Source organism: Lissotriton helveticus, chromosome 12 (genome assembly GCF_964261635.1).
Source record: "Lissotriton helveticus chromosome 12, aLisHel1.1, whole genome shotgun sequence".
In the NCBI taxonomy this organism is placed as follows: domain Eukaryota; kingdom Metazoa; phylum Chordata; class Amphibia; order Caudata; family Salamandridae; genus Lissotriton; species Lissotriton helveticus.
Genome location: NC_136073.1, coordinates 277,337,762 through 277,364,828, shown reverse-complemented (window position 1 = coordinate 277,364,828; position 27,067 = coordinate 277,337,762). Strand labels below are relative to the sequence as shown.

At 44.8% G+C, this 27,067-nt stretch overlaps 1 protein-coding gene and 1 long non-coding RNA gene across 3 annotated transcripts in view; one reads left to right on the top strand and one right to left on the bottom strand.

Moving 5' to 3' along the window:
- TAT (tyrosine aminotransferase) lies at positions 1-27,067 on the bottom strand. Its single transcript, XM_078669687.1, has 12 exons — positions 26,935-27,067; positions 23,514-23,745; positions 22,060-22,181; positions 21,869-21,936; positions 17,658-17,816; positions 16,415-16,553; positions 15,914-15,966; positions 11,315-11,467; positions 9,301-9,429; positions 5,516-5,599; positions 3,845-3,943; positions 1-3,487 (listed from the first exon to the last, which is right to left on the bottom strand). The coding sequence occupies exons 2-12, from the start codon at positions 23,738-23,740 to the stop codon at positions 3,344-3,346; spliced, it is 1,377 nt and encodes a 458-aa protein (XP_078525813.1). The 5' UTR covers positions 23,741-23,745; positions 26,935-27,067; the 3' UTR covers positions 1-3,343.
- Positions 23,943-27,067, top strand: part of LOC144798689 (uncharacterized) — a 367,086-nt gene continuing 363,961 nt past the window's right edge. For both annotated transcript variants that reach the window (XR_013603615.1, XR_013603614.1), the window contains exon 1: positions 23,943-23,991. This is a non-coding gene — a long non-coding RNA (uncharacterized LOC144798689). The remainder of the gene's footprint in view (positions 23,992-27,067) is intronic.

Below are 27,067 nucleotides of genomic sequence, written 5' to 3'. Positions count from 1 at the left end.
TTTAATATCTTAATAATTTTAATAAAAAAAGTCAATAAATTATGCCATTTACATTACAGAGAACTGGCACAAATAGGTTGCATGCCATCTGGATAAGTATATGCAGACACGGATACACAAAATAAAGAGACTAATGAGTTGCATGCAAGTACAGCACAAGTACCAATAGACTGGACATGTATAAAGTGGATCTACAGTACACCGGGCCCCAGTGCAGGATGCAGGTTTTCTGGTTCTGAAAGTAGTTCTCGCAGTACTTTTCAAATCAGACTTGTTTCCTTTGTTTGTAGTTGATTTTAAGTCTGCCTAATTGGTCATGTAGTACTGCTGTACAACTGTGGTGCTCCCAATACATATGCACCGTATATAAACCTTTGAAAGCCGCCCATTTGTTTGAAGTATTTACTGTTGAGCGCTCATTTGTATTGAAACAATGTTGTATTTCCTCTATGATTGTGTTACTCCATATTGCATTCACAAATTCAGCCAGTTACAGCTGCCAAGTCGGCATCCTGGCACATTGTAGCGTCACTAGTAGGGGGGGGGTTGTCTTCGGAGTACATATTTGGAATCGGTCATTCTTCACGCACATACACTGCCTATGTTTCCCATAGGCGTGTTCATACTCTCAGGATTCCCACCTACTGAACTGAGGATAAAGTAAATAATGAATAAACTACGCTATAAAAATATAACTTAAAAAACCGCTTAAGGTCGCTAATATAAAACATACAAAACCTGAGGGATAAATACTAAATACATTTACCTCACTAGACAGGTAACACGGAGGGCCTGATTCACAAAGGTAAACTACACTTTTGTACAAGTTTACGATTGTTTGCTATTCCCAAAGGTATTTTACTAGTAGTATCTTTACAACTGTGGAATGTCAACACATGAAAAGATAGGACAGTCCTATCTTTTTATGTGCAGATACTCTGCTGTTGTAAATATACTATTAGTAAAATACCTTTGGGAAAAGCAAACAATTGCCAACCTATACAAAAGTGTATGTTCACCTTTGTGAATTGGGCCCTGGGTCACTAAAATGACTAGTTTCTAAAGACATCACTGAGCAGGACAACACAACATGCCACAGATGACATCGCTTAGTAAAATGAGACCTCTAATCTCTGATAACATCATTACAAAAATACCTTTGCTAGTCTCTGATGTCATTGATAATGAATGACATCATTAAGAGTATAACCCCAGTAATCTTTGGAAATATCACTGATCTCCGATTAAGGACCTAATTTAGTTGTTTGGGGTCAGAGTAATCTCGGTTGGCCTGGCAGGGGATTTGAAGTCCGCTGCGCTGAGGGTACTCCACCTGCTAAATTTAGAAATGGCCACCAAGTTGGCAGTCATTTCTAAAACATTGGCAGGAACTGCCCTCACAACTTTTGTCAATGCGGAATACAGTTTGGTGCAGGGCTCCATCAACATGATGGAGCTCTGCACCAAACTGTTTTCGTTTTTCTTTAAAAAAATAAAATAAAAAAAAATAAAAAACACCCTGAAGCGGGATGTTCTTTTTGAAAATAAAAAAGTACGTTCTCCCCACGCCATAGGAGCAGTCATGGCAAGTGGAGCATTTAGCAGTTTTCACTGCCCTGTACCGTCAGTATTTTCCTGGTGGTGACGGGCAGTGAAACCTGACCTCTAATTCCACCCATCTAAATTAGGTTGGCAGAATTAGAGGTCTGCCTCCAAAGGTCCTTACTCTTCAGTGCTGCTGGAGGGATTTTAATCACGGTGGAGACAGACCAATCTCTGCTGTGATTAAACCGAATGTACGCTTGCATCTAAATTGGCAGGTGAAAAATTATTTTGACGGTATAGATACTCCATCACCGTTGCAAATGTGTATTTATACAGTCAAGATAAAAATGAGGGCCTAAGTCACTAAGATAGCATCATTGATCATTGGTGACACCATCTAGTAAATGATGCCATGTGAAATGATGGAATAGCTTTTATCAGAAGACAAAATTGTGATGGTAGAACTAATATCTGGTGACATTAGCAAGAGGATGAGATCACCAATCTGGTAAAATCATCCGGGCTATTTAAACCAATATTTCCAGAAAATTTAGAAGGATATCTTTCTTCATTATTGATGCAATAAATGGATAAGATGTAATTTAGAAAGATCCATCTCTGGAAATCTAGTCTAAAGGCTGACATTACTGGTCTCAACGACATTGCAGGTGCCTCCTAACATAACTGGCCGTTGTTTCAACAGGTAGATTGCACCCTATGGTCTGATGACATCATCAAGAAGGCAGACAGTTTCACTCCGACAGCACTCACTTTGGTATGCCAGTTCACGTTTGGGATTGTAGACCAACTACCATGTTTTTCACACGCCTATCACTGTCAAATTAGATGGACTCTAGAGGTAGGCAGTTGAGAGTGAGTAGCAGTTACCAACTGTCAGCGCTCAGGTGGGCAACTGGCTAATGGCCATTCACCGTCTCTTCTGACATGATGCCAAACACTGCGATACAAGCAGAAAAATCGGGCGAACCACCATCCTTCCAAACACTGAAGCCTTGCTTATCGTTTCCATTTGGTGGTGGGAGGAATGATTCCAGCCTGTACTGCTGAGGGAAGCAAGAATTCTCTGTATGGACTCAGTTTGCCCCTTTATCGTCCTGATAGTACATTACAGGCAATGTATGTTGTTAAACAATGAAGCACAAGAGAGGGATCTATTTGTGATCTGGTGGCAAAGTTGAAGACTCTGGAACCAAAGGCTTGGAGTTCTAATGATCACTTCTCTAAATGGCATATGCTTAGTAAATCACCATATCTGTCGGTGTCTCATTTCCCTTGAATGCCAAAATTGTGAGATTCAGCAGCAAGCTATTAAGTGATATAAATCAAACTGAGCATTCATGTTTAGGATTTATTAAGTGTCACTCACTTCTCTCTGGGAGATTCTTTCTGGTTGCTTCATTCAAGCACCTTACAGCTAGACCTGCATGGAGTATGTGCGGATGTGTGGTATCCGTGGGGTCAACTCTAAGTCATCCTAATTTTCCTAAACTGAGAGAGCAATCTGTCACCTGTGGAGTTGTACTAGTGAATTAGTTACAGTGGTATGGGTCAGGTTGCTGAACGCCGTGCTAGATATGAACCAGAGAGGAGTATGTGGCATTGTCTGCTCCTGCCACATTCACAAAGTCTAAGCATCAAAATGTGCCTAGAAGCAGACTCTTAAAATGTTGCATCAGGACGGTCACCGGCTGAAGACTTTCCCTCCTTGGCGGAGTTGCAGTGATTCATGAGCTGAGTGTCTGGTAAAGTCCCTGGTGGTACTTCTTGCAGAGATGCATCATTTGTCACACTCCAGGTCTTGGGATCCTTCTTGGCCCTGGTAATGCTGCTCGCAGAATTCACGAATTCGGTTGCAGGCCTCTAGCATCAAGTCCTCTGGGACGGTTACCACGATTCGGAAGTAGTTGGGATACTCGAAACACTAAAATGAGAAAAGGGCAGAAAGCAGGTTAATGTTAGCAGTAGTTGTAAATCTCCTTTCCAATACGAACCTTCATCTCAGGCTGCCAGTCAGAAGAAAGACGCTCGTAGTGGGGACGATGCCACAAAAGTGTATGCAGAATGGTGGTGATAACAAAGTGTTTAAGAATTGTAAGTGTGGATTGGCGGAGAGAGAGATGGAAAGAAATTGGGAGGTTAGCCTTGTGGGAGTGAGTCAAGTAAGCAGTAAACTGCTTTGTAGCAAAATGTGTTCTAGACTGTCTGCCTCTCAGAAAACCAACAGGTCCTGAAAAATGTTACTCTTTGAAATACAATGTCAAGTTTAAAAACAACTTACAGTTGCTGGAAGACAGAAGACTGACTGCTCTGAGATCATGCGCTCCGTAAAATGCACGTCACCCTGGAACTCTGGGAAACACTCCATGTCGATCCCGACCTGCAGACGGAGGTAAGAGACGGGTGAGGGTACAAAGGCAGTGGTACCAGGGGACGGATCTTAGGATGCTTGGCAGAGCATCCACCATCCCTTACTCCAACCCCTTCTGTTCTTGTGCCAAGCACCAAAATTCAAATTGGACTTGCCCTTTGGTCAGTCATTATGTTTTTGCAGTAAATGCTGTTTACCCAACACCCCAAACGCTAGAATGTATATGGCAAGAAGTCTTGGGACTTTCATTTAAAGCTTCCAACCTTCTTCCAAGAGAGCTGTGTATGCTGGTAGATGAGATGGGCAGGATGGGGAAGAGCTGTGTGGCAGGTCTTTATGAGCTGCATGCAGGGCAGTGACCGCCAGGTGAAGATGGTGAGGTGACTGACAAGTGTGTCTAGGAAGAGTGAATAATGGAATGGAAATTGGTGTGGGGTAAAGCTCTCGATGAGCTGCACTGGGATAATTTTCGGGAGTGAGGATGATGAAAGTGTGATAGTGATACTCAAACTTTAAGTTAGTAGTAATGTCTCTTAACAAGTGGATAGCACGGAAGAATTGCAAAATCCACTGCCTGCTTCCAACTGTTATTCTGTATGAAATACCTCCAAAGCAGTAACGCTGGAGGAGAGGGGTAAAGAGAAGGCTGTTGCTATGGAGGAGGGCTGCACACTGCATCCATCGCAGTAAGTCAAGGGCTAAAAGTGATGTGGGGTCTGGCTGGGCACACTCTCTGGAGCAGCGGTGCCCTACAAGAGGGGTGAGGTAAGACATACAGTTGTTACTCTGGAGAAGGTGGTGTTGCGACCACAAGACCACCTAGGTTCAAGCAGGAGCGAGGGGCCTGTGGTGCTATGGAGGCAAGCTGTGGTTCTGCCTCCAAAACAGGAAAGTCAAGGAGGTGGGTTAAGAGGATACTCTGTGTTGCTGTGAAGCTGTAGACACAACCTTGAGCACAGAAATGGCCAGGAGAAGAGGTCCGAGGAGTTTGTGGTGCAGCGGGTATGAGCGTCATTGCAGCGATGTCCAGCGAGAGCAAGTTAGGAGGACCTCTGGTGATATGGAGCCGAGCTGCAGATACGGTCAGAGGACAGCAGCAATGTCTGGAGAGATGGGTTTACACGGGACGTCTAATGCTGCGGAGAGACGGTGTAGATACTACTTCCAGAGGCTCATCTAGAGCTAATGAGAGGAGCTTCTGATGCTGCCTTCAGGAAAGTGAAGTGTATGGACAGGATTACTGGAGTTGGTGGTGCTCCTGATGCTGTTTCCAAACAGGGCTATCTGAGGAGACTGGGCTAGAGACACACAGAAGCTTCTGTGATGGGTTCTGAATACCCCCTCCACCCAGTGGCTTCCCCGGGATAGCAGGCGTGCTGTGGGAAAGTTTGGTAACCTGAGAATTAAAGTACGGCTGTTGCTTCAGTGAGAAGTGACATGCCACTGTCCCCTTAAATCCAGTTAACTCCCCTCCCTGTCTCCCACAGCTGCAGTTCCCCTACTTCCCCCCTCCCCAGTTCACCCTCCAGAACCACTCATCAGCACTTCGAGGGCTGCCAAAAACAACACGCAATCGCTTACCATCAAGTACATGGCGCCATCAGGCCGGACAGGTCGGAGTCCAGGGACAGTGGACAGAGCAGTGTAACAAAGGTCAGCATTGGACTGCAAAAGGTACAGAAGATAGCAAAAATGAGGGACCATGCCAAAGGACCAGGTGAGCAAACCAGAGCTAACATCTGAGCAAATGTTCTCAATCGGTCAATAATAAACGTGAAAGTCAACAGGCTGCACACATGAGTCAGCAGTACAGGACTGGCTGGCCCTGGGACTCACGCACCCTCTTGTGACCCTTTACTTTCCTTGGGTGCCCTGAAATTAAGCCTGCTTAGAGAAGATATGACATGATGTAGAAATTGCCACCACATTGTTCCCTGAAACGGAAGCATGCTTGGAGAATATATGACTTGATGCAGATATTGCCACCACATTATTCCCTGCTCTGGAACCTGCTAAAATATATCTTTACTGCAGGGGCGCTTCTGTAGACGTTGCCACCATACTATGCTCTTAACCAGAGCCTGCCTAGAGAAGGTAAGACATTATGCAGACATTGCAACCAAACTATCCTCTGCTCTGGAGACTGCTAAAATATAACTCTCCTGCAAGAACTCTTCTACAGATGTTGCTGCCACACTATTCCCTCAACTAGAGCCTGCCTGGAGAAGATACAACATGGTACAGACATTGCTACAACCCTAGTCCTTGGTCTTGAACCTGCTAAAATAAACAGAAGTTCTTCTGCAGACATTACCACTACACTCTTCCCTGAACTGGAGCCTACTTGGATAAGAAATAACTGATCTTCTACAGATGGTGTCAGCTCACTATTTCCTGCTCTATAACCTGCTCAAATAGATCTCTATGCAGGAACTCTTCTGCTGGTCTTGCCCTCACACCCTTTCCAATTGTACAGCCCGTTAGGAGACTAGAAGACTGCTGCAGCAAATGGTTCTAAGACCAAAATACTCATCTTTGGCTACCCACTCAAAAACATCACCTCACAGGAGGAGCCTGGCTGTGCTACAAATACAAAATGCTAACTCCCACAACTACCTGGGTGTATGGTGCACCACTAAAGGTGGACATAAAGAGCAACTGAGACAACCCGTCACAAAAGCTGAAGCAGTCATCATAAATGCGAGTATATTGAGTAAATCTCTGGAAATCCCGTCTACTGGTCCAATAAGACAGGTCCTGGCTGCCACTTTCCTGCCAATGATTACTTACGGTCACAAGGCTTACCCGGGTCGGCTAGTACGTTCCCTGGACAAATATCATATAAAAGCTTACAAAAGTGTCTTCACCCATCTTCCGTATCTATGGAACTGCTGCCCGATAAGGCTGGAATTCCAACTGGTGGCTCAAATGTGGGCGAGCATGGCAACCTTTGTAAGTTACTACCACAGGATAACCAAGGTGTTGGCTAACACAATGAAAGGTACCCTCCGGCCCATTTTCAGCCAAAGTGGGAACCCTTGGCCCCAACACTTATAACTCGCAATTGACACCCTTCTAATTGACCAAAAGGTGTTAGTTAAATAACCCGCAGCTCTTGTGTGCCATGCTCAAGCAAGCCTCGAAAAAACAATCTAGAAGGAAAGCAACATTAAGAAGCTAAAAAACTCGAGAGTTCTGCTAGCCGTGGAGGGGTCGTATTCCAGCGCACAATAGGATTTCCTCAGATCACAGCCCTATCTGTCAAGTACATGCCGCAAAGGCTGCTTAAAATAAACCATTTTTGCCAGGTTAATGGGCCTACAAGTCAAGAAATTAACCCAAGATGGTTGATCTCTCAGGGAAATAGAAAAACTTGCAACTTTGACACTATAAAAACAAATTTTCCAACCACCTGCTTTGTTGTTGCCCTACACTTCTTACATCGTGTCGTAGACTTAAAACCACTTTTTATCACTCATGGTGCCTGAATTTTTAACAAAGCAGTACATTTTGTGTTCAGCATCACAGACGGTGGATTTGGCAAAATTCAGACGATATGAAACAGAGATTAGAAGGTGCTATCCCCTAATGATCAGGCCTGATTGCTTCATCTGGGATACCTCCACAGCTTATAATAAACTGCTCTAAAGCGGCCAAAAATCCACAGATTTAAGACGCTTTTTCTTGATCAGTGTCATTGTTTTATATTTATTTATTTCTGCTAAACTTAGATGCTGCTAGTACACCTTGATCTTTGCTCTCCAACCAGTATTTAACACACGGAGACAGTTTCTTGCTTTTTAACTTTCTCTGAGGGGTTTTATGGATTTCATGCATTAATGTTTTTAACCTATATTGTAAAGATTATTATTACAATAAAGATTACTACTACTACGACTGTTGCAGTAGCTCCTCTGCAGAGATTGCCACCACACTATCCAATGCACTGAAACCTACTGATAGAAAACAGGACTGCTGCAGGAGCTCCTTCTCAGACACGGTCACCACACTACATCCTAATATGAAGCCTGTTACAAGATGCAACTGCTGGAGGAGCTCATCCGCACACAATGCCACCACACAATGTCCTACTCTGGAGCCTGATAGAAGACATGACTGCTCCGGGACCACCCCTGCAGACACAATTACCAAACTAGTCCGTACTCTCGAGCTTGATAGAAGCAATGACTGCTTTTGAGGCTCAACAACAGACGTAAAACTGTCCTGGGCTCTGAAACCTAATAAAGATATGACTGCTGCAGAAGCTCCTCAGCAGACATTGCTGCCATACTATCTTATATGCAACAGCCCATAAATCGAAGATATTATCTTCTCCTCTGGAATTCCCTAAAACTGTGCTGAATTTAAGCGGGTAGTTGCCAATGGGGGACCACCAACACTTACTTTTGGAGACCAGGACTTATTTCCTCGCATCAGATATTTACTGAGTGCAAGAGAGGGAATGAGGAAGGAATTGAAAAACAGCAAAAGCTTCACAAAAGGAGAAAACAGAATGGCAAGAGAGAAAATGGGCAGGTGTCTGGTAGTTAATTAAAAGACTAGCGGCCTTGGTATTAAGCACGCCAACGTTTTACTTGCACGAGCTGCCCGCTTCTGAGCAGAGCTTCAGGCACTGACACTCTTTCATAAATTAAGAAATGTCCAATGAGAAGATATGGCACATTCAGGAGCTCCACTAATCTACAGACAGAGCATTACACCAGTCCCTAATCTGGAACCTGACAAGAAAAGACATGGACTACTGCAGGAAATCCTCAGCAGACATTGCCACTACACTATTGCCTATTCTGGAGATGGCTGGGAGAAGACATTATTGCATCTGAGCTTTGCTCCCACACAACACCTTGATCGGAATCTAGTTAGGATAACTCATGATTGCTGCAGAAACCGTTCTACAGGCTTTGCCCCTACACTACTTTCTCCTCTGGAGCATTTTAGGAAAATATAGCTGGTGCAGTAGCTCCTTTAAATACTTTGGAACCAAACAATCCTTTGTTCTGGAGTCTGCTCGTAGAAGAAGGCTGTTGCAGAATCTCCGCCACAAGCATTGCATCTGCACTATCATGTACTTTGAAGCCTGCTAGGAGAAGATAGGAGTGCTGCAGAAGCTCCGGTAAAGGCTTAGTCACCACACTGTTCGCTCCTATAGATCCAATCAGAAGAATATATATATATATATATATATATATATATATATATATATATATATATAGATCCCTGATCCCCGCCATTGCCCCAGGGTCTTCCGGCAACAGGTAGGAAGGAAAAGATCCAGCAAGCAACTCCTTCATCACACACGCTCCATCCCAGCCACACCTTCTTTCAACATTGGAGCGGATAAGCACCTTTAAAAAACTGATGGTGTTTTCGTAAAACTCTTGAGGTGTCCGGTGGATGATCTGTTCCAGAGCCCCCTGGACTATTGTGCACGGGCCAAGGATTCGCTGACTGAGACACACAAGTCCTTCCCGGATCTAGAAAATATGAAAATCGATATTAATAATAACAGTAGTAAAATTAACAAGTAATTTTAGTTAGAATCACCACAACTTACTAGAATAGCTGTGAACGATAGCAGAAGCCATTGAACTGAAAAAGTCAACCCTTATTTAAGCACATCTTGAACTAAGTTTGTCTAGTGTGGGTCTTGCATATTTCTACGATAGGTTAGTCTTCAGTCATGATGTAATCGGGCAAAGCGGTCATTGCTTGTAACCTTCATCTATGAAGCAATGTTAAGGATATGCTTTCTTTAGAGTGGCTTGATGGTATGATGGTTCAATGAATTTGACTTAAATCTGACTTGGTTCAATGAGAAGTTTTTTTTTAAACCTGATGTTAAGCGTTCTGAAGATGACCTTGGTCCATAAAAGACATGGTTGTTTACCTCGAAGTGTTATTTGGCATACATGTTTGATTCACAAATGCTGTTGCACATGTAAGTGTTTCCTAGGTGTAAAAAAAGCAATTTGCGGTTAGAGCCTTTTGAAGGTTGGGAAGGGAATACCACCATATTTCATCATGGTGTATGGGAAGGAATTACTCCAGAGGGTGGAGGAAAAAAAATGAAACTTGGAAATGCACATTTCAGCTATGTGAAAACTCCACGACTATATTTGCACCAGTATGGGTTATCCATTAAATCTACAGCTTTTATAGATTTCCAAATTTGCACGAGTCTCATTTACGAAGACTGAAACAAGGGGAATTTAATGTCAGAAATCCTAAAACCTGTTTCACAGAATTTCTCAGGCATACATTTGCTTTACCCTGACAGCATAAAAACTGGAAAGCAGGACATTTGTTACTGTTATTAAGAGTTGCAAGAAAGGTTGTACGTTGGGTGGGACAGAGGACTGGCCATTGGTAGTGCGGGGACCGTTCACAAAGGTGGAAGTGTGTGACAACTCACAATCATTTCTTGTACCATAAAAGCACATCCAGGTTTAGTGGTAAAGAAATGCTGGTAAAGTGGGATAAAGACCACATTTATAAGTAGACATCGGAAGAAAAAACATCAAATGTTAATTTGCCGTAGCTCTACCGTTGGGTCTACTGGTGGACACTGCAGAGTAATAGAGTAAGGTGACTGATCGGAAGGCAGCAACCTAGGTTTTATTCATCCTGGGGAGTTCAGATAATCAAAACACAACAACAATAAACCTAAGTAGATTGTAGGAGCAAGTCTACAAATGATATATTTACTCGTTTTACTGTGAGTTCGCATGAACATATTAAAGTGTAAGGATTCCCTTTTCCCCTTTTTGTCTTTCAAGAAACTATCCCCTCCTCTAAGGGATTCCAAGTACTGCCACGATTCATAAATATTTCAGTAAAAATTACACTTCATCGAATAGTAAAATTGCCACTAATAAGATCAATAATAATAGCGATAATGCCAACACTAAAAACAATGTACCAATTAATTTGACTAATAATATAACTTATAAAAAGACAAACTATTGGGACAATTACATTGATACAATTGCCAATACTTTCAATACTACTTTTAATACAGATAGTTGAATTACTAAGAATTCTAATCCAGTAAAACTAGTAATAGAAAACTGTGCTGTAACCAATGCTGCAAATAATACGGTTATTGTTATTCTTATTATTACTGTTATTGCGATTGGGTTTGTTAACATCCACTCCCTTTGAGGCATGACCACTGTTAATTGCATACCCAGCCATCGTGGACCTGAGCGGACGGACATTAGGCAACAGTAGTTCATGCCTGCAACCATGGAGGGTTCTAACAATTCTAAAAGTACTATTAACAATGCTAACAGCCACGCCACCTCTAGTGACCAGTCATTAATAGTGATAACAACCCCCTCACCGGCACCCATGCCTCACCTCCTTCCCGAAGATCTCCTTGCGGTCGTGGATGAGGATCCAGCCCATCCTCCAGCCGGGTACCAGCCAGCGCTTGGCTAGGCCTCCGCAGGACATGATGGGCACAGTGGTACTGAGAGGTGCCATGGCATGGTACTTACGCTCCCCAAACACCTACAATAAGAAGCAGAGAGGACGCACAGTTAGTGATTCTTGTGGTTTCAGCATGGGCGCTTTACATGTTCAGGTAAGGGGGGGTCACGCAGTGCACGGTGCCCTCGCTCCCAGGCAGCCTCCACTGGACACCCGGCGAGTTCAGCTCAGTGACAGGCAAATGGTGAACTCATACAGGGGACAGGCTGCGCAGCATTAGCAGGATAAAAAATTATACATGGGACACCCCCACCTCACCGTCACAGAGAGTTGGGCTCATACAGGGGGACTCACGGCACAGCATCCATAAGAACTAACGTGATACACGGTACATGTGCCATCAGCGAGAGCTGGGCTCTTACAGATTACTCGCAGCCACAAGAACGGTTGTGATACACGGTACATGCGGCATCAGAATGAGCTGGGCTCATGTGTTATGTTATAGGGTTTCTAAAGCGCTTAAATACCCATGGGTGTCTTGGCACTATTTGAATGACGATCAGGTGAGGGTATTGGTGCACCTAAAGGTTAAAAAGCCAGGTTTTTATTAGCTTCCTAAAACCCAACAATGTTGGAGCTGCCTTTTTGTTTATAGGCAAACCATTCCACAGGACAGGGGTTTCAGTGGTAAAAACAACTACCTCCCCATTTTAATCTCCTAAACCTAGGACAGGGCACTGTCAAGGTATTTTTGGATCGAAGTGCTCTATTTGGAACATACCATGAAAGGTTTTTTTTAGATCACAAGGACCTACATCGTGCAAGGCTTTGTAAATAAGGCATAATGCCTTAAATTTGATACGGTTAGGTACTCTCAGCCAATGCAGTTACTTGATGGCCGATGAAACTGGGAGGAATTTAGGCAGATTGAACACAAGCCTGGCTGCCGGATTCTGAACACTCTGAAGTTTCTTCATATGTTGTTTCTGAAGTTTGGCAAAAAGACCATTACAGTAGTCAAATTTCGATAAAATTAATAAAGAGACAACTGTTTTTCTAGTGGTTAAAGGAATAAAAGAAAGAATTTTTCTGATAATCCTAACTAAGGGTGTTCAACCTGGCCCTGACAACCGAGCTCATGTGTTTATTAAAGCTTAGTTTGTCCTCTATTATTATGCCCAAAATTCTAGCTTTTTGTACAGGAGTGGGGAGAAATCCCATCTCTGTTGGCCAGCATGCGAGCTCCAAAAAGAAGGGTTATTACCAAAGAGTATCACCTCGGTTTTCTCTGCATTTAGCTCGAGACAATGCTTTTCCATCCAGCCACTAACTGCTGTCATGCAGTTGTGAAACTGAGAGGCAGTTAAATTCTATATTGTTTGAGGCTGCCACCACAATTTGGGTGTCGTCTGTGTAAGAAGTAGGGGGAAAAAACAAAAGATCTAATCAGAGGGGACAGTTCTGAAAGAATAAGCGGCATCAGGAGAGCTGGGCTCATACAGATGACTCGCAGCACAGCAGCCACAAGAACCGACGCGATACAGAGGACCTGCAGCGTCAGCAAGAGCTGGGGCTATACAGACAGGGGGCGCACTGCAGGCTCAACTAGAGATGGCCACAGAGGGGCAGCAGTGTAAAAACTAAAGACCTATATTGAGACAAGGGGTATACAGGGTGCAGCTAGAGCTGGACTAATACAAATGACTTGCGGTGCAACAACAGCAGAAACAGACGTGATGCAAGGGACATGCAACACGAGCTGGGGATATACAGGAGGCGCACTGCAGGCTCAACTAGAGATGGCCACAGAGGGGCATCTAAAGGCCTCGACTGATGCAGGGGGTATACAGGGTGCAGCAAAAGCTGGACTGGTACAGATGGCCCACGGTACGGCAGTCACAAGAACGGACATGATACACGGTACATGCAACATTAGTAAGTGCGGAGCAGATACCAGGGCGCACTGCAACCCAACGAGAGATGGCCACCTAGGGGACCCAGCGTAGCATCTAAAGGCCTCAACAGATACATGAGATATACAGGGGGCAGCAAGAGCCGGACTGATACACAGGGCGCACAGTACAGTACAGAATCAACAAGAGCTGGTCTGATACACGAGACACACGTTGCCGAATCAAAGTGGCACACAGTGCGGCATCACTACGAGCTGAGCTGATAAAGGGACACAGGGTACAGTATCGATGAAACTGTACTGATACGTGGTCTACACCGTGACACCCAAACAAGAGCTGGGTTGATACAGCATCATCGCAACGCAGTGCAGCAGACCTCAACGGAAGCTGGGTTTACACAGGGGACAAAACATCTAGACAGGACCCATTCAGAGGGCACACTGGAATGGTGGCCGCTTCTCCACTCCTGGACTTCGCTTTTACATATCATTATCAAGTGTCCAACCGGCCCAATTAAAATGAATCAAAACTACAACTCCCAGAATGCACTGATACGTAAAAGCAAAGTCCTAGAATGGGACTACGAGCCATCCGGGTACCCTACACACCTGAGGCGCAACTCGAGCCAACTTTCGGGTGTTGCTAAGAAATAATTTCGGGAGGGCTGGGGGGGGGTGTTATATAATGATATTTACATATTTCTTTTCTGTTTACCAAGAGTCTCGTGGTTGCATCCACGAGACTCGTTCTATGTCTTAAGTTCTGGAGTGCTGCCCTTCAGTCGTGAAGATTCCTTTTAACGTCATTCTGGACGTTGGCTTCTTCACGACTGAACGGCTCTGGGTGTGGGTGTATTTACTGTACCACAATAAACCTACGTGTGAACTACAATCAAGACTCCAGTAGTTATTTTACAGGGGGGTTGATTCTTCGAGCAAAAGGCAGAGCGGAGCAACAGTGTTTCTAAGAAGGTGTGAACAACATCAACGCCTCATTAACAAGCAAAAGGCCTTTCAAATACTTGTGAAGTACTCGGGTGGGGCTGAGTGTGTGCCCGGGAAGCTGTCTCAGCCTCCCCCACCGCGAGCTAAAGGCAGAGTGGAGCGGCAGTCAGTGGTTCTAAGAAAGTGTGAAAAACATCAAAGCCTCATTAACATGCAAAAGGTATTTCAAAGACCTGTGAGAAGTACTCGTGTGCGGCGGCTGTGTGTGTGTACGGAATGCTGTCTCAGCACCCCCACCCACCCCTCTGAAGCCCTTTGAGTCCAATGAGCGTTGCGCGCTTGCTACACACTGCAGCATCTTCAAGAGTAGAGCTGATACAGGGGAAAGGGCTATTGCGTAATTGGGAGCTGGCATGATCTTAAGGGCGCACGGCACAGGAAGAGTTGAATCCCATCTCTCCGGCCGAGGACTGCCCTGCCCCAGCACTCCGCTCGAGGCCTCTTCTGTTCCTGCTGCAGGGCCTCTCGGCTGGGATTAGCGCCCCCCTAGGACGTGCGTGAGAGGCCCGGCTCCAGCACATGGCGCGCACACAGCCCCGCAGCTGGCAATGATTAGGAGTCTGGAAACCAGAACCTCTGGAGTGGGCAGAAAATGCACAGTCATCGTCGCGTGATGGCAGGGGGCGGGGTCTGCCTTCACATGCGGAGACCCAGCCTGCATAAATGAAGGCAAGGACACTCCACATGTACGTACACCCCCCGGGGCTTGGCATCCTGACCTGCCCATCGCCTTTGCCTCTGTAGGGCCTGCATTCAGTACATTCCACCCTGTCTCCATAAACCCGTCGAACATTGCTTTACAATGCATGTAATCTGGACTTTAACTGGGCCTTTTTGGAAAATAGTGCTTATCCGCTCTCCAAGGACGCAGGTGGTGCACAGATGCTCGTCATAGGCGGGGTCAAACATTGGCCAGGAAGGGCCGTGTATCAGTCATTCCCTTCTATACACGGATGTTCATGTATCCCATATAGAGACCCTAAACAGTTGGCCTTGGCTGTGGTGGTTATCTGTGTTCTACATCAGTGGTTCGCAACCTTTTGACTTCTGGGGACCCCTATCACTACTGGAACCTAAGCAGACCCCCCCTTCGAATCATTACTGGATTCCGGGGACCCCTCCACCGAGTCATGACTGCTCGCTGAGGGCCCAAGCCTAAGCATTGTAGATGATTTGAACCGCAACACAATACACATCAAATACAGAAGAAAAAAAACATCCACATGGACACTTTTAAATTCGCAAACATATAAATAAATACATTTTTTACTTGAATATGAAGGTTGGAGCTTTTCTAAATTCAATTGATCAACTCGTCATCCATACTATATTTTGGTTAATGCACTGGTACTACTCCCACAAACCAATCAGAGGATACTAATTTAATTTTTAGCCTCCAATTTGAAATACTTCACATTTGCAGAACTTTTTAAAATGTCAATTGTGCATTTAGCTCCATTATTTATGTACGCTTTATTAATATTATGTGCTTATTTAAGTACTTGCGGCCCCCTGAGAAGGCTTTGCGGACACCGCCCCCCCCCCCCCTTGATGTTTTTTTTACCAAGCCTCCTCAAAACCTTCGGACTAACATGGCTCCTGGTGCTCACCATGTCTCCGTAGATCTCATCGGCCAGGATGGGGACGCACTGCCTTGCAGCCACTGTGGAAACAAAAGAACAACTCTCAGAAGTGAGGCTACCACCCGTTGCTTTAAAATGATTCACGGAATGCTGGTCTTGGATAAAACAAAATGGCTTCCATTCGCCCATTGATTTGTATTCATTTTTTTCTTCTTATTATAGAACTGAAGCACCAGGGGTCGCTTGAAAGCTCTTTTGGTGTGGAAAGAGGGAGTACAGTATAAGTAGTTAATTCAGGTTGTGAGTATGGTGATCGTATAAATGTCTATGCACCACCTTCAACCATTACTTGGTGCCAGAATGCAAACAGTTGGTGGCCTTACAGTAGGAAATGTCTGGTCTACATTACATTGTCTGGAGACATGCTGAGGGAGAATGGGCTGAACTTTCCACCAAGAGGTATGGTAGGCTAAGATGAAACAGGGTTCAGCAGGGCCTTTTAGATCCTTGTCATCTTCCTGAACTCACCTGCAATGATTTTCTTTAAGTGCGCTTTGCTGAAGACAGACCCGCAGGGATTCGAAGGGTTGTTAACAATGATGCAGGCAGTTTTATCATCAATTAAAGACTCTAGATGTTTCAGATCAATTTCCCAGGATTTCTCTGGCTGTGGAAGAAGAGACAGAGAAAGTGTTCAATTAACTCTTGATTGTGGAATAATCTACAGGTCAGGTGGTGCTCCACCGAAGACAGCATTTTGTACTGCGCTGCTGTGGTTTGTGATCCACCATCAGTCAAGCGGCTAACATGTGGGCGAGTCTGAGGTTGGATAGTTGACTTATTCCTAAAAAATATGAAACGTGAAGTTGTGCTGCCATTACACCTGAAGTCCTCACGAATATGCAGGTGGTGGCCTCTGTTAATTCACACTCACCCTACAATTCTACCTTGGGCCTTCTTAACTTTGGTTGACTCTTTCCCTAGAACTGGCTATCCTGAATAAATGTTCCTTACCCACGCTTTAGCAAGACTATCTTTTTAATCACTTTGTTAAAATCAACCTCCAGAACTGGACTCGCTTGTGGGCAAATGGAGAGATTTCCCAACAGTCCGGCGAGTCAGAAAATCAAGAAGAGTCTGAGCCGTCTGCAGCGTATTGTTTTGGGATTCCCGCTGGAGCCTCTATCAATGGCCTAACTATTGGCTGAAGCACGGCACGCCCTTCAAATGAATCTCTGGTCTTACATAAAAAATTGAAACACACTGTAGATGATTTTTGCTTGTGGCAGTAGATTAAACTATCCATAAATAACAGGCAAATCTGGGAATGGTTAACATGTCGTCCAAATGTTACACCACAGATTTTATTTGAAAGACCATGGGCTGTTCTCCCAGACAACAGGGATGGGGAAGTAACTAACACAGAAGAAAGGCATTATGAGCAGCATCTGGACTCTGCAGTATCTGGTACAATTATTTCTAGAGAGGGCTCGTTTTAGGGTAGAGCTGCCTCTAAGGGGCCACCCTGGGTGGAGATTAAAAAAAAGCAGTTTTCTTTACCCAATCCTGCATCGATAACAATCACTTACAAGAGGCATTCTAGAATATTGCTTTGTTTGATGATATCAGCTTTGATTTTGAGATGTATGGTGACATCATTCACACTATGACCCGTGGTAACACCTTCCCAAAGCCAGACTAAGGCCATGGTCAAATCAAGGTCTAAGCAGGGGTCGCTTGGAATTCATAGTGGCCTCTTCTGTTAACTCACCAGCAGGTTATACAGTTTGACCTCAATCCCCATCGAGAGAGCAAGCGTCTTGTAGAGGGAGAAACCAGGTCGTGGTATCAGAATGTTCTGCCCAGGGTTGGCCAGAACAGACAGACATAGTTCAATAGCTTGACTGCAACCACTTGTAAGGATGACATCCTGCAGAGAAAGGCATTATTCAGTGAAGCAGCAACAAACAGATCATTTTCAAAGAAGAATTAGAAAAAGCACATTCCAGGAAAGTTCTACGACCATAAAAACACTTCTTAGAATAGCAAAATCATCTAACAGGACCTTCCGCAGCATCGTTTACAAACACCACTATTGTCAAAACAGTAAAGAGTGCTGAGAAAACATTCCGGAGAGAACTGGTGATCACATAGAACAGTCTAAAATAGACTGGTCATCAAAAAGGACATCCCAGGTTACAAATACACATACCAGACATGATCATCAACACAGTTATTAGTTATCGAGAGGAGCAGTGACCAAACAGAATACAAGTGATATTTATTAAAGAGGATATCAAAGAGTAGTATGTACATTACGTAAATTATACACATGGAGAGAGAGAAAATTGGCAACTAAATTGTTGCTAAATACTCCGCTCTCCCTGAAGACTCCAGGTAGATGCCTATTTGTACCTGCGAGAGCTACTCATACTTCCAATGCTGGTTCTCTTAGTGAAGAAAGTGAGTTTAAAGAAATTGACTGTTTTAACTACTTGAGAAGATTGGGGACATGCTTGGGAATGTGGTACCTCTGTCTGTAGAGAGCAAAAACTCCCCAACCTTGTGTGTTACATTTTCAATCAGGAAGATGGATTCTAGTGAAAAGAGAAGGAAGTCTGTTGCTTTCCGTTAACAATGTAATGAAAGGCGCGATCTCCACTGCAATCTTTTCGGTTTATGTAACTGCATCAGGCTAGTACTGAGGCCACATTTCCAAGCACACTTTAAAAAGTCATTTTTTAATGAAATACCTTACCTCTATACATTGTTTTAGTATAAATGTTTTTTACACTGCTCTGGGAATCTACAGAGACCCTCGTATCTGTTCCTATTGTGAGGTTATGCAAGCCACATAAGGAGGAAGATGGTCTGCATTTCCCCCTCATTATATAGGGCAGGAGGGCATTTGTAACAGGGATGCCACTGTCACCACCAAGATGTCTTCTCTGCACAGACATTAAGGGGTGAGTGCATGGGAATTAAACTGTTTTAGAGCTCAGTGGTTGACCTCTCTGGAGTTATTGGCTCCAGCCTGTAAAGGTTATTTATTCCACCTCGGATAACTTGTCACTGATGACTAAACGATAGCAACCAAGGACTGAATGTGCAGGGAAATGGAAATATTCTCTTAAGTTCTGGAGATCAGCATGTTGCCTTTCTGTAGAGGAATAGCATCCACAGTCTTTTAGTGTCCATCCAAAGAGGGACACTGTCTGGGAATTGGTGATGGGGTCAAAGAAGAAAAATAAAAAAAGGAAGAACTGAGCCTGAATGGAAATCAGACTAAAGCTACCCTCCAGAGCTGGAATGGCCAACCAATAAATTTTTATCTGTGTTGGAATCTCTCTAGTTTCTAGAGGCTGAATTTGTGGAGAGACAAAGCATAGTGGAGCTACACATGACTGCTTAACAGACTAGAGACTCAGGGCCAGATTTAGATTTCGGCAGACAGGTTACTCCGTCACAGCAGTGACAGATATAAATATAAATCCCATAATATCCTATGGGATTTAAATTTTAGTTGACGGGATATCTGTCACCGTTGTGACAGAGTAACCCGTCTGCCGGAATCTAAATCAGGCCCTCGTATTTAATGAAATTGAACTTTTCCATACTCTATAGAGCTCAGTTTTCTAGGTTGTTCAATCCATTGAGCACATATAGGAGGAATTGCCTCTACAAACCACAGACATTCATGATATATATGGAGTCAGTCATGGAATGGCCATGGTTTAACTATGGTTTTAAAGACAAAAGTGTCCGGATACTCAGTGGGTGATGTTCCATATTAAAGTCAAGATCTTGAAACTGGGCAAGAAAGATGAGGACTGAAAGTGCATTGCGATGGGTTTTTCTTCCATAACTTGTAAAAACCCGGTCTATTTTGGTCTGTCATTAACTGGCTGTCCAATAGAGAAAGGACCTCTGGATTCTAGAGAGATTCAAGAACAGACTGGTGTTTAGTGGCTGAACATGACTGTCTGCTGGAAATGCATGGCTCATTAATCCTTCTTTGATCTCTAGAAAAATGGATGTTGGTCAATCACTATTCGGAAGCTCAGTGTAGGAGTAACCTCTGGACTTGGGGAGTGGGTTCTATCCACGAAAAGACCAACACTCGACTGCCTACTAAGGACTAACCAGAGACGGAGACAATGGACTGGAAATGTATAGAAACAGAACTCTGACATAACCCCTGGAGTGTAGTCCCCACTGAAAAAACAGTACTTGGCATCCTTATAGAGGCATGGCCTCTTGTCTCAGAGGAACCCTATCAATGAAGAGACCAATCGCAGGCTGCCCATTGGCGAATTAACGAGGGCCAAAGAAGGCGGTCGCAACGTGCACTGGAATGTCATTATTTGATGCCCTCTAGAGCTCAAGATCAACAATGGCCATTCAGCCCTAGGCTTCTCCAAGGATGAACAACATCTAGTCCCAACAGAGTTCAAAGCCAGATAAGTTACAGGACTGAGCTTCCCTTCACCTGTCTAGTCAAACATATTGCACTAAAATGGTGTCAGATGAGCAAGATTGTCCTTTAAAAGCATAGTAATCTGACCGCATACTGCCTAATTTCACAGCAGTGCTAACCACTCGCGAGGCAATGGCCAATGGCAATGATGTTGCAGGACTGTTCACATCACACTGTGCTATTAGGCTGAAAGTTCAACTTGAACAATCAAATGAGTTCACAGTGTGCTGCCTTGAAGGGACCGCCCTCGAGGATGTTCTGCTCGGGATGCAGCTTCAAGTAGCGGCATGAACTAGGAGTTCACAGTCTGCTGCCCTCAAGGGACAGCCCTCGAGGATGTTCTGCTTGGGATGCAGCTTCCTATGAAGATCCTTACAGGTTTTGTCTCATTTCCTGGATGATAAATACTCAACACTATTCTCCTACATCTTTATCCGACTTGCAGTGCATCGTTACACACAGCAGTGTACATCACACATATTTTACTACTCCATATGTCCGAAATTCAGCCAGATAAAAAGATATTTGAAAACTCAATGTAGAATGTTTTTATTTGGCGATTCGTGTTTTATTTTGAATACTCTACACATAATTGGAGAATGTTGTATACCTTTGTTTTACACATTTGATCCGGCGCGCAAAGCTGGAGTAGTTTGTTCTCAAATATCTATGCTTCCAATTTATATTGAAAAAAATGTCAAGCAAGAGGTCTATAGTATAACCCGAGACGTCCGAAGGATCTAGAATTTTCAGATTAAAATAACTCGACTTCGTCCCGCCTTCATCATCTATATGCAAAATGGGGACCATTATATTCCCTTTATTGACATCACTACAACCGTGGTCACTAGAATTATGTGCAATGGAGGGCCAAATTATGTAACTGGGATGACTACATTTTACGGCAAGGAAATGCACATTATGCATTGAACTGTGGCATATTTTGTGGTAGTATAATTCTCAATTATGTTATTTTAACAAACAGACATAATGCTGCAAAGGTTTCACCCTCTTGGTACTAGTTTAAATTCTGAATACAGCAATGGGCAAGTAAAAGGTGACAAGTTAATCTTTCCATTAGCCCTGCCACTGCGCTGCTCCATTTGTGTCGATATTTTTAGGTAATGCTTGTTCCAATTGAGACCAAAGTGAAATGGTGGATTTGGCAAGTGCAGTAAATTCATAATTATGCTGAAAATGCTGTGCCCGAAACATTTCATAATTCTAAATGCACTACCTATAACCAAATTGTGGAGGGACAACACCATGTCAGCTTCCGCGGCCAGTAAAGGAGAGTTTTTAAAGTTTCCCTAGAGGGACCAGTCTTAACTGGTCACGAAGGACATTCCACAAGGAGCTTGGACTAATAGGTTTTTGTATTAGAGGGTCTAAAAGCTCCTGGCCCCTCCACAAAATCCCCAAAGGTCCACAGATAACTATTTTGCTCTCTGAAGCATTTAGTTCGGTAGGACAGAGATAGTAGCCAGAGTCTGTGAAGTTGTTACCTTGGCTTCGAGAGGGGCATCTGGGCAGCTGTAAAACTTTGCAATGACATCACGGCTGGATTGGTACCCTAGAAAGAAAAAAGAGGCATAAATGAAGGGTAGTGAATACCATGAACATGCACGGGCCAGTAAACCACACGTGCCACCCTATAATGGCCATCTGGAAATCCATCCTGATGGAGAACACTTACCTACAGCTGGGGCGTAGCCATTGTATTTTCCGGAATCTATGGCATTCTTCATGGCTAGAGTGACCTCGTCGTCTGTTGGAAGGTTTCCAAAAACAGTAGGGTCACCTGTAAGGGAAAAGAATCTGTTTCAGGATGTCACTGAGTATTTACCTTCCAGCATTCTCTCAGCGTCTACAAGTACCTGCCCCCTAGGCTCCCCAGCCAGTAGGTTCTTGGGATCACCAAGTACCAGTAGAGTGATTACACTCATTCAAAACATTCTCAGGGTCTCCCAGTGCCTGTAATGTGATCGCTCTCAATCAATTAACTCCCAGGGTCCCAAAGCCTGAAGTGTGGTCTCTCCCATTCAATAAACCACCTGGGTTTCTCAGTGACTGTAATGTGATTTCCCCCATTCAATAAACTCCAAGGGTCTTCTGGTGGGTTAGTTTGATCACTCTTTTTCAATAAACTAGGCAAGGCTATCAGTATGTCTATTCAAATCGCTCCCTTTTAGCACACTATTGTGATCTCCAGTATGGGAAATGTGATCTCTCCCATTTAAATAATCCCAGAATTCCCCAGTACCTGCAGTTTACTATCTCTCTTGCTATACCTTTGCTACATCTTCCAGTAAGTATTATACAGTCCACCCACCCCCTATACCATGGGCTCTTTGGTCCTGCCAGTTTGTGCAGCCTACTTTCCTTGGGGCTCCAGTCATAACCACTCACTATCACTTTCATAATAGTCTTCAGGGTTTTGAGCCTCTGACCACTACACGTCTTAATGCTCATTCATTCGTTGACATACTCCCCAGGGACACCTACCTGCCTCTCCTGCTGACATTCATCATGTTAGACACGTCTCCTGTGCAGCATCAATCTACTCTCTCCAGTAACTATGATGGGCTCCTTATTTCCTACATGTTGTAGGCCTTACACCCACACGCAGATATAAGCAGGCGGACTCTCCTGGTCGCACTGGCATGCAAAACATGCTTTCGCCACCCCTGTTCTGCCACAAGCGAGCTTCATGATTCACACCACTATCACATGAGTCTGTAGGGCACTTGTGTTGTTATATATAATACATGTTACTGGCTTTATTTTCATATTTCAAATAACGGTGCTTTATGACATTTATTGTCGAAATAAAGCAGATTGACTAACTGATATAATATTATGGCAAAGATGTACCCCCTTGTGCAGAGAATAAGCTTAATGCTCATTCACTAGCCCAGTGTGAGAGACTGATGTGTATTGCAAGGTGTTTCTTGCAAGCAGGCCCAGCTCACGGTATTATAGCCTACATTAAATTGCCACATGCCTAAACCAAACAGTTTGTGCTGCTATGTCCCAATTTAGCCAAATGGAAGTCCAGCTCCGTTGGGGCTGTACTAATATTGGCAGTGGAGTGAGCTGAAAATAACAGGCATAAGCCTGCCTGTGGCGGCACTGACCTATGGAAAGAGCATCATGGGCTTGTTGGGGTTGGGCTCCAGCTTCATGCTGTCCACAAGAGCTCGGATGGGGTTGAAGGTCTTCTTGGACACCTCGGAAGCTCGCACCGCCCATCTGGCCTTCCTGGGCTTCAGCTTCTCCAGCAGGGGGCTCGAGTCCTGGATGTTGACGTGCACGTCAAGGACGCTGGGCCGCAGCACGTTGCCGTTCACTTTGATGACGTACTTTTCCGACTGCATGGCTCCTGCTGGTGGAAAAGGTAGCTTAGAACCCTGGGTAACAAGGTCAAAGGGCGGGGTGAAAGGCCAACCCGGAAAACGGTAAATTATACCTGCGGCAAGGGTGTTCAAAGAGGGAGAAGATAGCGGTGAAAAAATAGCAGTACAGATGTTCGACCTATATAATATATTACGACGGGTAAAAGAAGTCTGTGCACCGCGAGGAAGCAGTGTGAACTGGGAGTCGCACGCGGATCTGCAGGAAATGAAAGGTGGTGGGGAAGGTGCCAAATAGAGGCGTAATCGATGGGCTGTAAAACGGACAAGAAAATCCCCTGCGCCGCATTCGTTTAATAAAAAGCTGCTTTAGTCGGAGCGTGCAAGTGTAACTATACATAAGAGCAGGGGCGCAACTAGAGCCAAATTTCAGGAGGGCTGAAACAATTGGGGGGGGGGGGACATGCAAAATGGGTCTTTTAAAGACCTGGGAAGTGCTCTGGTGCGGCTGTGGTGGTTCCCGGGAAGCTGTCTCATCCGGGCTGCCACACAGGGTGGCGGGGGGGGAGGGGGGGGGGTCTGCTGCTGAAGCCCTATGAGTCCAATGGGTGTTGCGCGCCTGCATTAGAGTAGTTATGTGTATGAGGGTGTAGGAGAAGCTGAGCACATAAGGAGGTAAAACAGGAAATGGGAGAAGGGACACATCGAAAAGGAGGCTGCAACAGAAGCGGGATAAAGGAAGATACAAAGTAGGAGAGAGAAGGTGAGATGTATGTTAAAAGGCTATTGATGGAGAGGTGAAAGTAGGAGGACGAGAAGGGCAGGGAAAAGGATGTATAGACAAAATAAGGCAAATGGTAAAGTAAGAAAGTGAGGGAATAAGACATGGATGGAAAATAGTGATGTTGAGAGAGGGGAGAGAAAAGCAATAAGAAAGGGAATGGAAGCAGCATATGAGAGGGGGGGGTGTCAGAATGAGACCAGAATTAATAAGTAGACCGCTTGGGCCATAGTTATAGAAACTTTGGAGTGCTGCCAAAACAGTATATAATCATTTTGCACGTATCTAATAAAAATAGTCGAGTTTAGGTGAAGGAAGACGAAAGGGAAATGATGAGAAAGGGGGGCGGGGGGGATAGAAGAGTATATTTTTTTAGAGGGATTTAACTGGCAGATTAAAAGTGTGAGGCAGGACAACAGAGGAGAAAGATGGACATGCGAGTCAGAGAGGTCACGTGTATGTCTGCGAGTAAGAGAACACGTGTGTTCAGAATAAGAGACCAGTGCTGGAAGTGGGGGAAAAAATGTACACCGGTATTCCGCAAATAGGGGTAAGCATAAAAGGGTGGGGTCACAAGGGGCAGAGTCCTGACTGTCACCGTCGTATACACTTAAAAAACCTGCAGCACCTAAATATATTTGCAAAAAGTACTAACTATTTACTCAGCCCTGAAGGGTTGCAGCTCTGAACGCACAGTACACAGATAGCAGTGCTGATAACTGTCCTGGTGCCTGCAAATTGCACCGGCTCAATAATGACTGCTGGACCGGATCCTCGTAGATCTTACAACACTATAAGAGAATAAGAAAGAAAGATGTAAAGTATCAAGAGAAGCAGGCGCGCAACACCCATTGGGCTCACGGGGCTTCAGCCCCCCCCCCCCCCCGTCGTGTGACTCAGCCCGGGCAGAGAGAGCTTCGGGGGCTGGCGACAATCTAATTACAGCCGCACCCGAGTACTTAACAGCAGGTCTTTAAAAGACCATACACTTGTAAATGAGGCTTTTGTTGTGTTTTCATCCCATTTTACAGCCACTGTCTATGGTTCGAAGAATTAGCCCCCCCCCCCCCCCCCCCCCCCCCCCGAAATGTGGCTCTAGTTGCCCGCCTGAGAAGGACTATGTGTGAGAGCAGGAAGAGAAGTGAGAAAGAAAAGTGGGGAATTTGGAAGGTAACGGATGAGAACGAAATGAAGCCAAAAAAGAGGCTAAGGGAAAGACTTAACGAGAGGGGTTGCAAAGAGGAGATACACTTACAGGCGAACATAAAGGCAAGATTGTAGACGACGGGAAAGTGGAAGGGGCGAGGTAGAGAGGGGAGAAGACTGAATTGAGGGAAGACAGGGCAAGAAAGGAGGTGGTCGAGGGAAAGGAGCGAAAGAGGAAGGGCATTGGAGGGAATGAAAAAGAGGCGACTAGAGATAAAAGGTGTTAGGGGAGCTTGGAGAAAGATGGGTTGGGGCGCGAAACGGGAGAAAAGGCAAAAACAGTGGGAGAGGAATTCAGAGCGAAACGAATGAGGCCGGGACAAGAGATGTGGAAACGGAAAATCACAGCAAATGGGTAGCAAGAGGTGGAAACGGCAGAATTGTCGATTTGGCGAGTAAAAAGTAGAAGAATCAAGGAGACAGCGATAAAGAAAGGTGGGGTGATGGGGAGAGGGAATTCGAGAGGTTGAAGAAGAGACAGGAGAGGTGGGAGGGAGAGGGTGTTTAAAGAGTGGGTAAATTTGGCGATGGTTTAGGGGGGAAAGGTATCAGTGGAGGATAGAGATGGGAAAGTGGAAAAAGGAGGCTTGGAAAGGGACGAACGGGTGGAGACAGATATAGAGAGAGTGACAGAGAAACAAATAGGCAGAGAGAGGTGGGCAACAAATAACAAATGGTGGGGGAGCATGGGGTGATGGGAACAGAGATGGAACGACAATGAGATTGGCGACTACGAGGGCACGATGGATGGGTGGAGATGTAGGATGAATGGAGACGAGATGGAGCTCGAGGGAAACTATATAGAGAGAAGGGGCAGTGGGGTTGCGATGTAGGCTGAGAGAAGCGACAGAGACACTGAATGGAGCAGGAAAAGAAAAGTTGATTAATCCGCTGGAAGAAGCCACGCTAGAAACATCGCAGACGATTTAAGGCTGAGACCTCCGAAAGTGCTTAAGTTCTATCACACATTAATTCATTCAACAAATGAATGTGTGCACCCAGAGAAGTCGGAACAGGATCAGCACTAGCGGAGACTTGCAGAGAATGGAGCTTCCAGGCGCTCGCCTGAGGCGCAGAGCCTCTGCTGACCTGCAGTTAGAACCGACAATAATAACACAATTAAAGTGTAATAAAGAAGACACTCCGAAGTCGCAGGAGACATGGGGCACAGGGCGAGAGGGGGCTTCTTTTTCGTATGTAAAAGGCGGGCACAGCCCCATCTCGGCGTTACCTCTCGTGTCTGTCTCGGTACTTGGCTCTGGCAGGTGACCCGGTTTCTGAAGCAGTCCCACTTCGGATTCCTAGAATGAACCTCAAGCCCGCTCCCGCCTCTATCAAATAGTCCCGGGAATGGGAGTTGGGCC

Excerpts from the sequence above, each read along its gene's own strand:
- TAT (XM_078669687.1), bottom strand. The coding sequence starts at position 23,740 with ATGCAGTCGGAAAAGTACGTCATCAAAGTGAACGGCAACGTGCTGCGG. Across the intron at positions 17,817-21,868 it reads ATGCCCCTCTCGAAGCCAAG|GATGTCATCCTTACAAGTGG; the intron begins GTAACAACTTCA and ends CTTTCTCTGCAG. Across the intron at positions 16,554-17,657 it reads TCAAACTGTATAACCTGCTG|CCAGAGAAATCCTGGGAAAT; the intron begins GTGAGTTAACAG and ends CTTCTTCCACAG.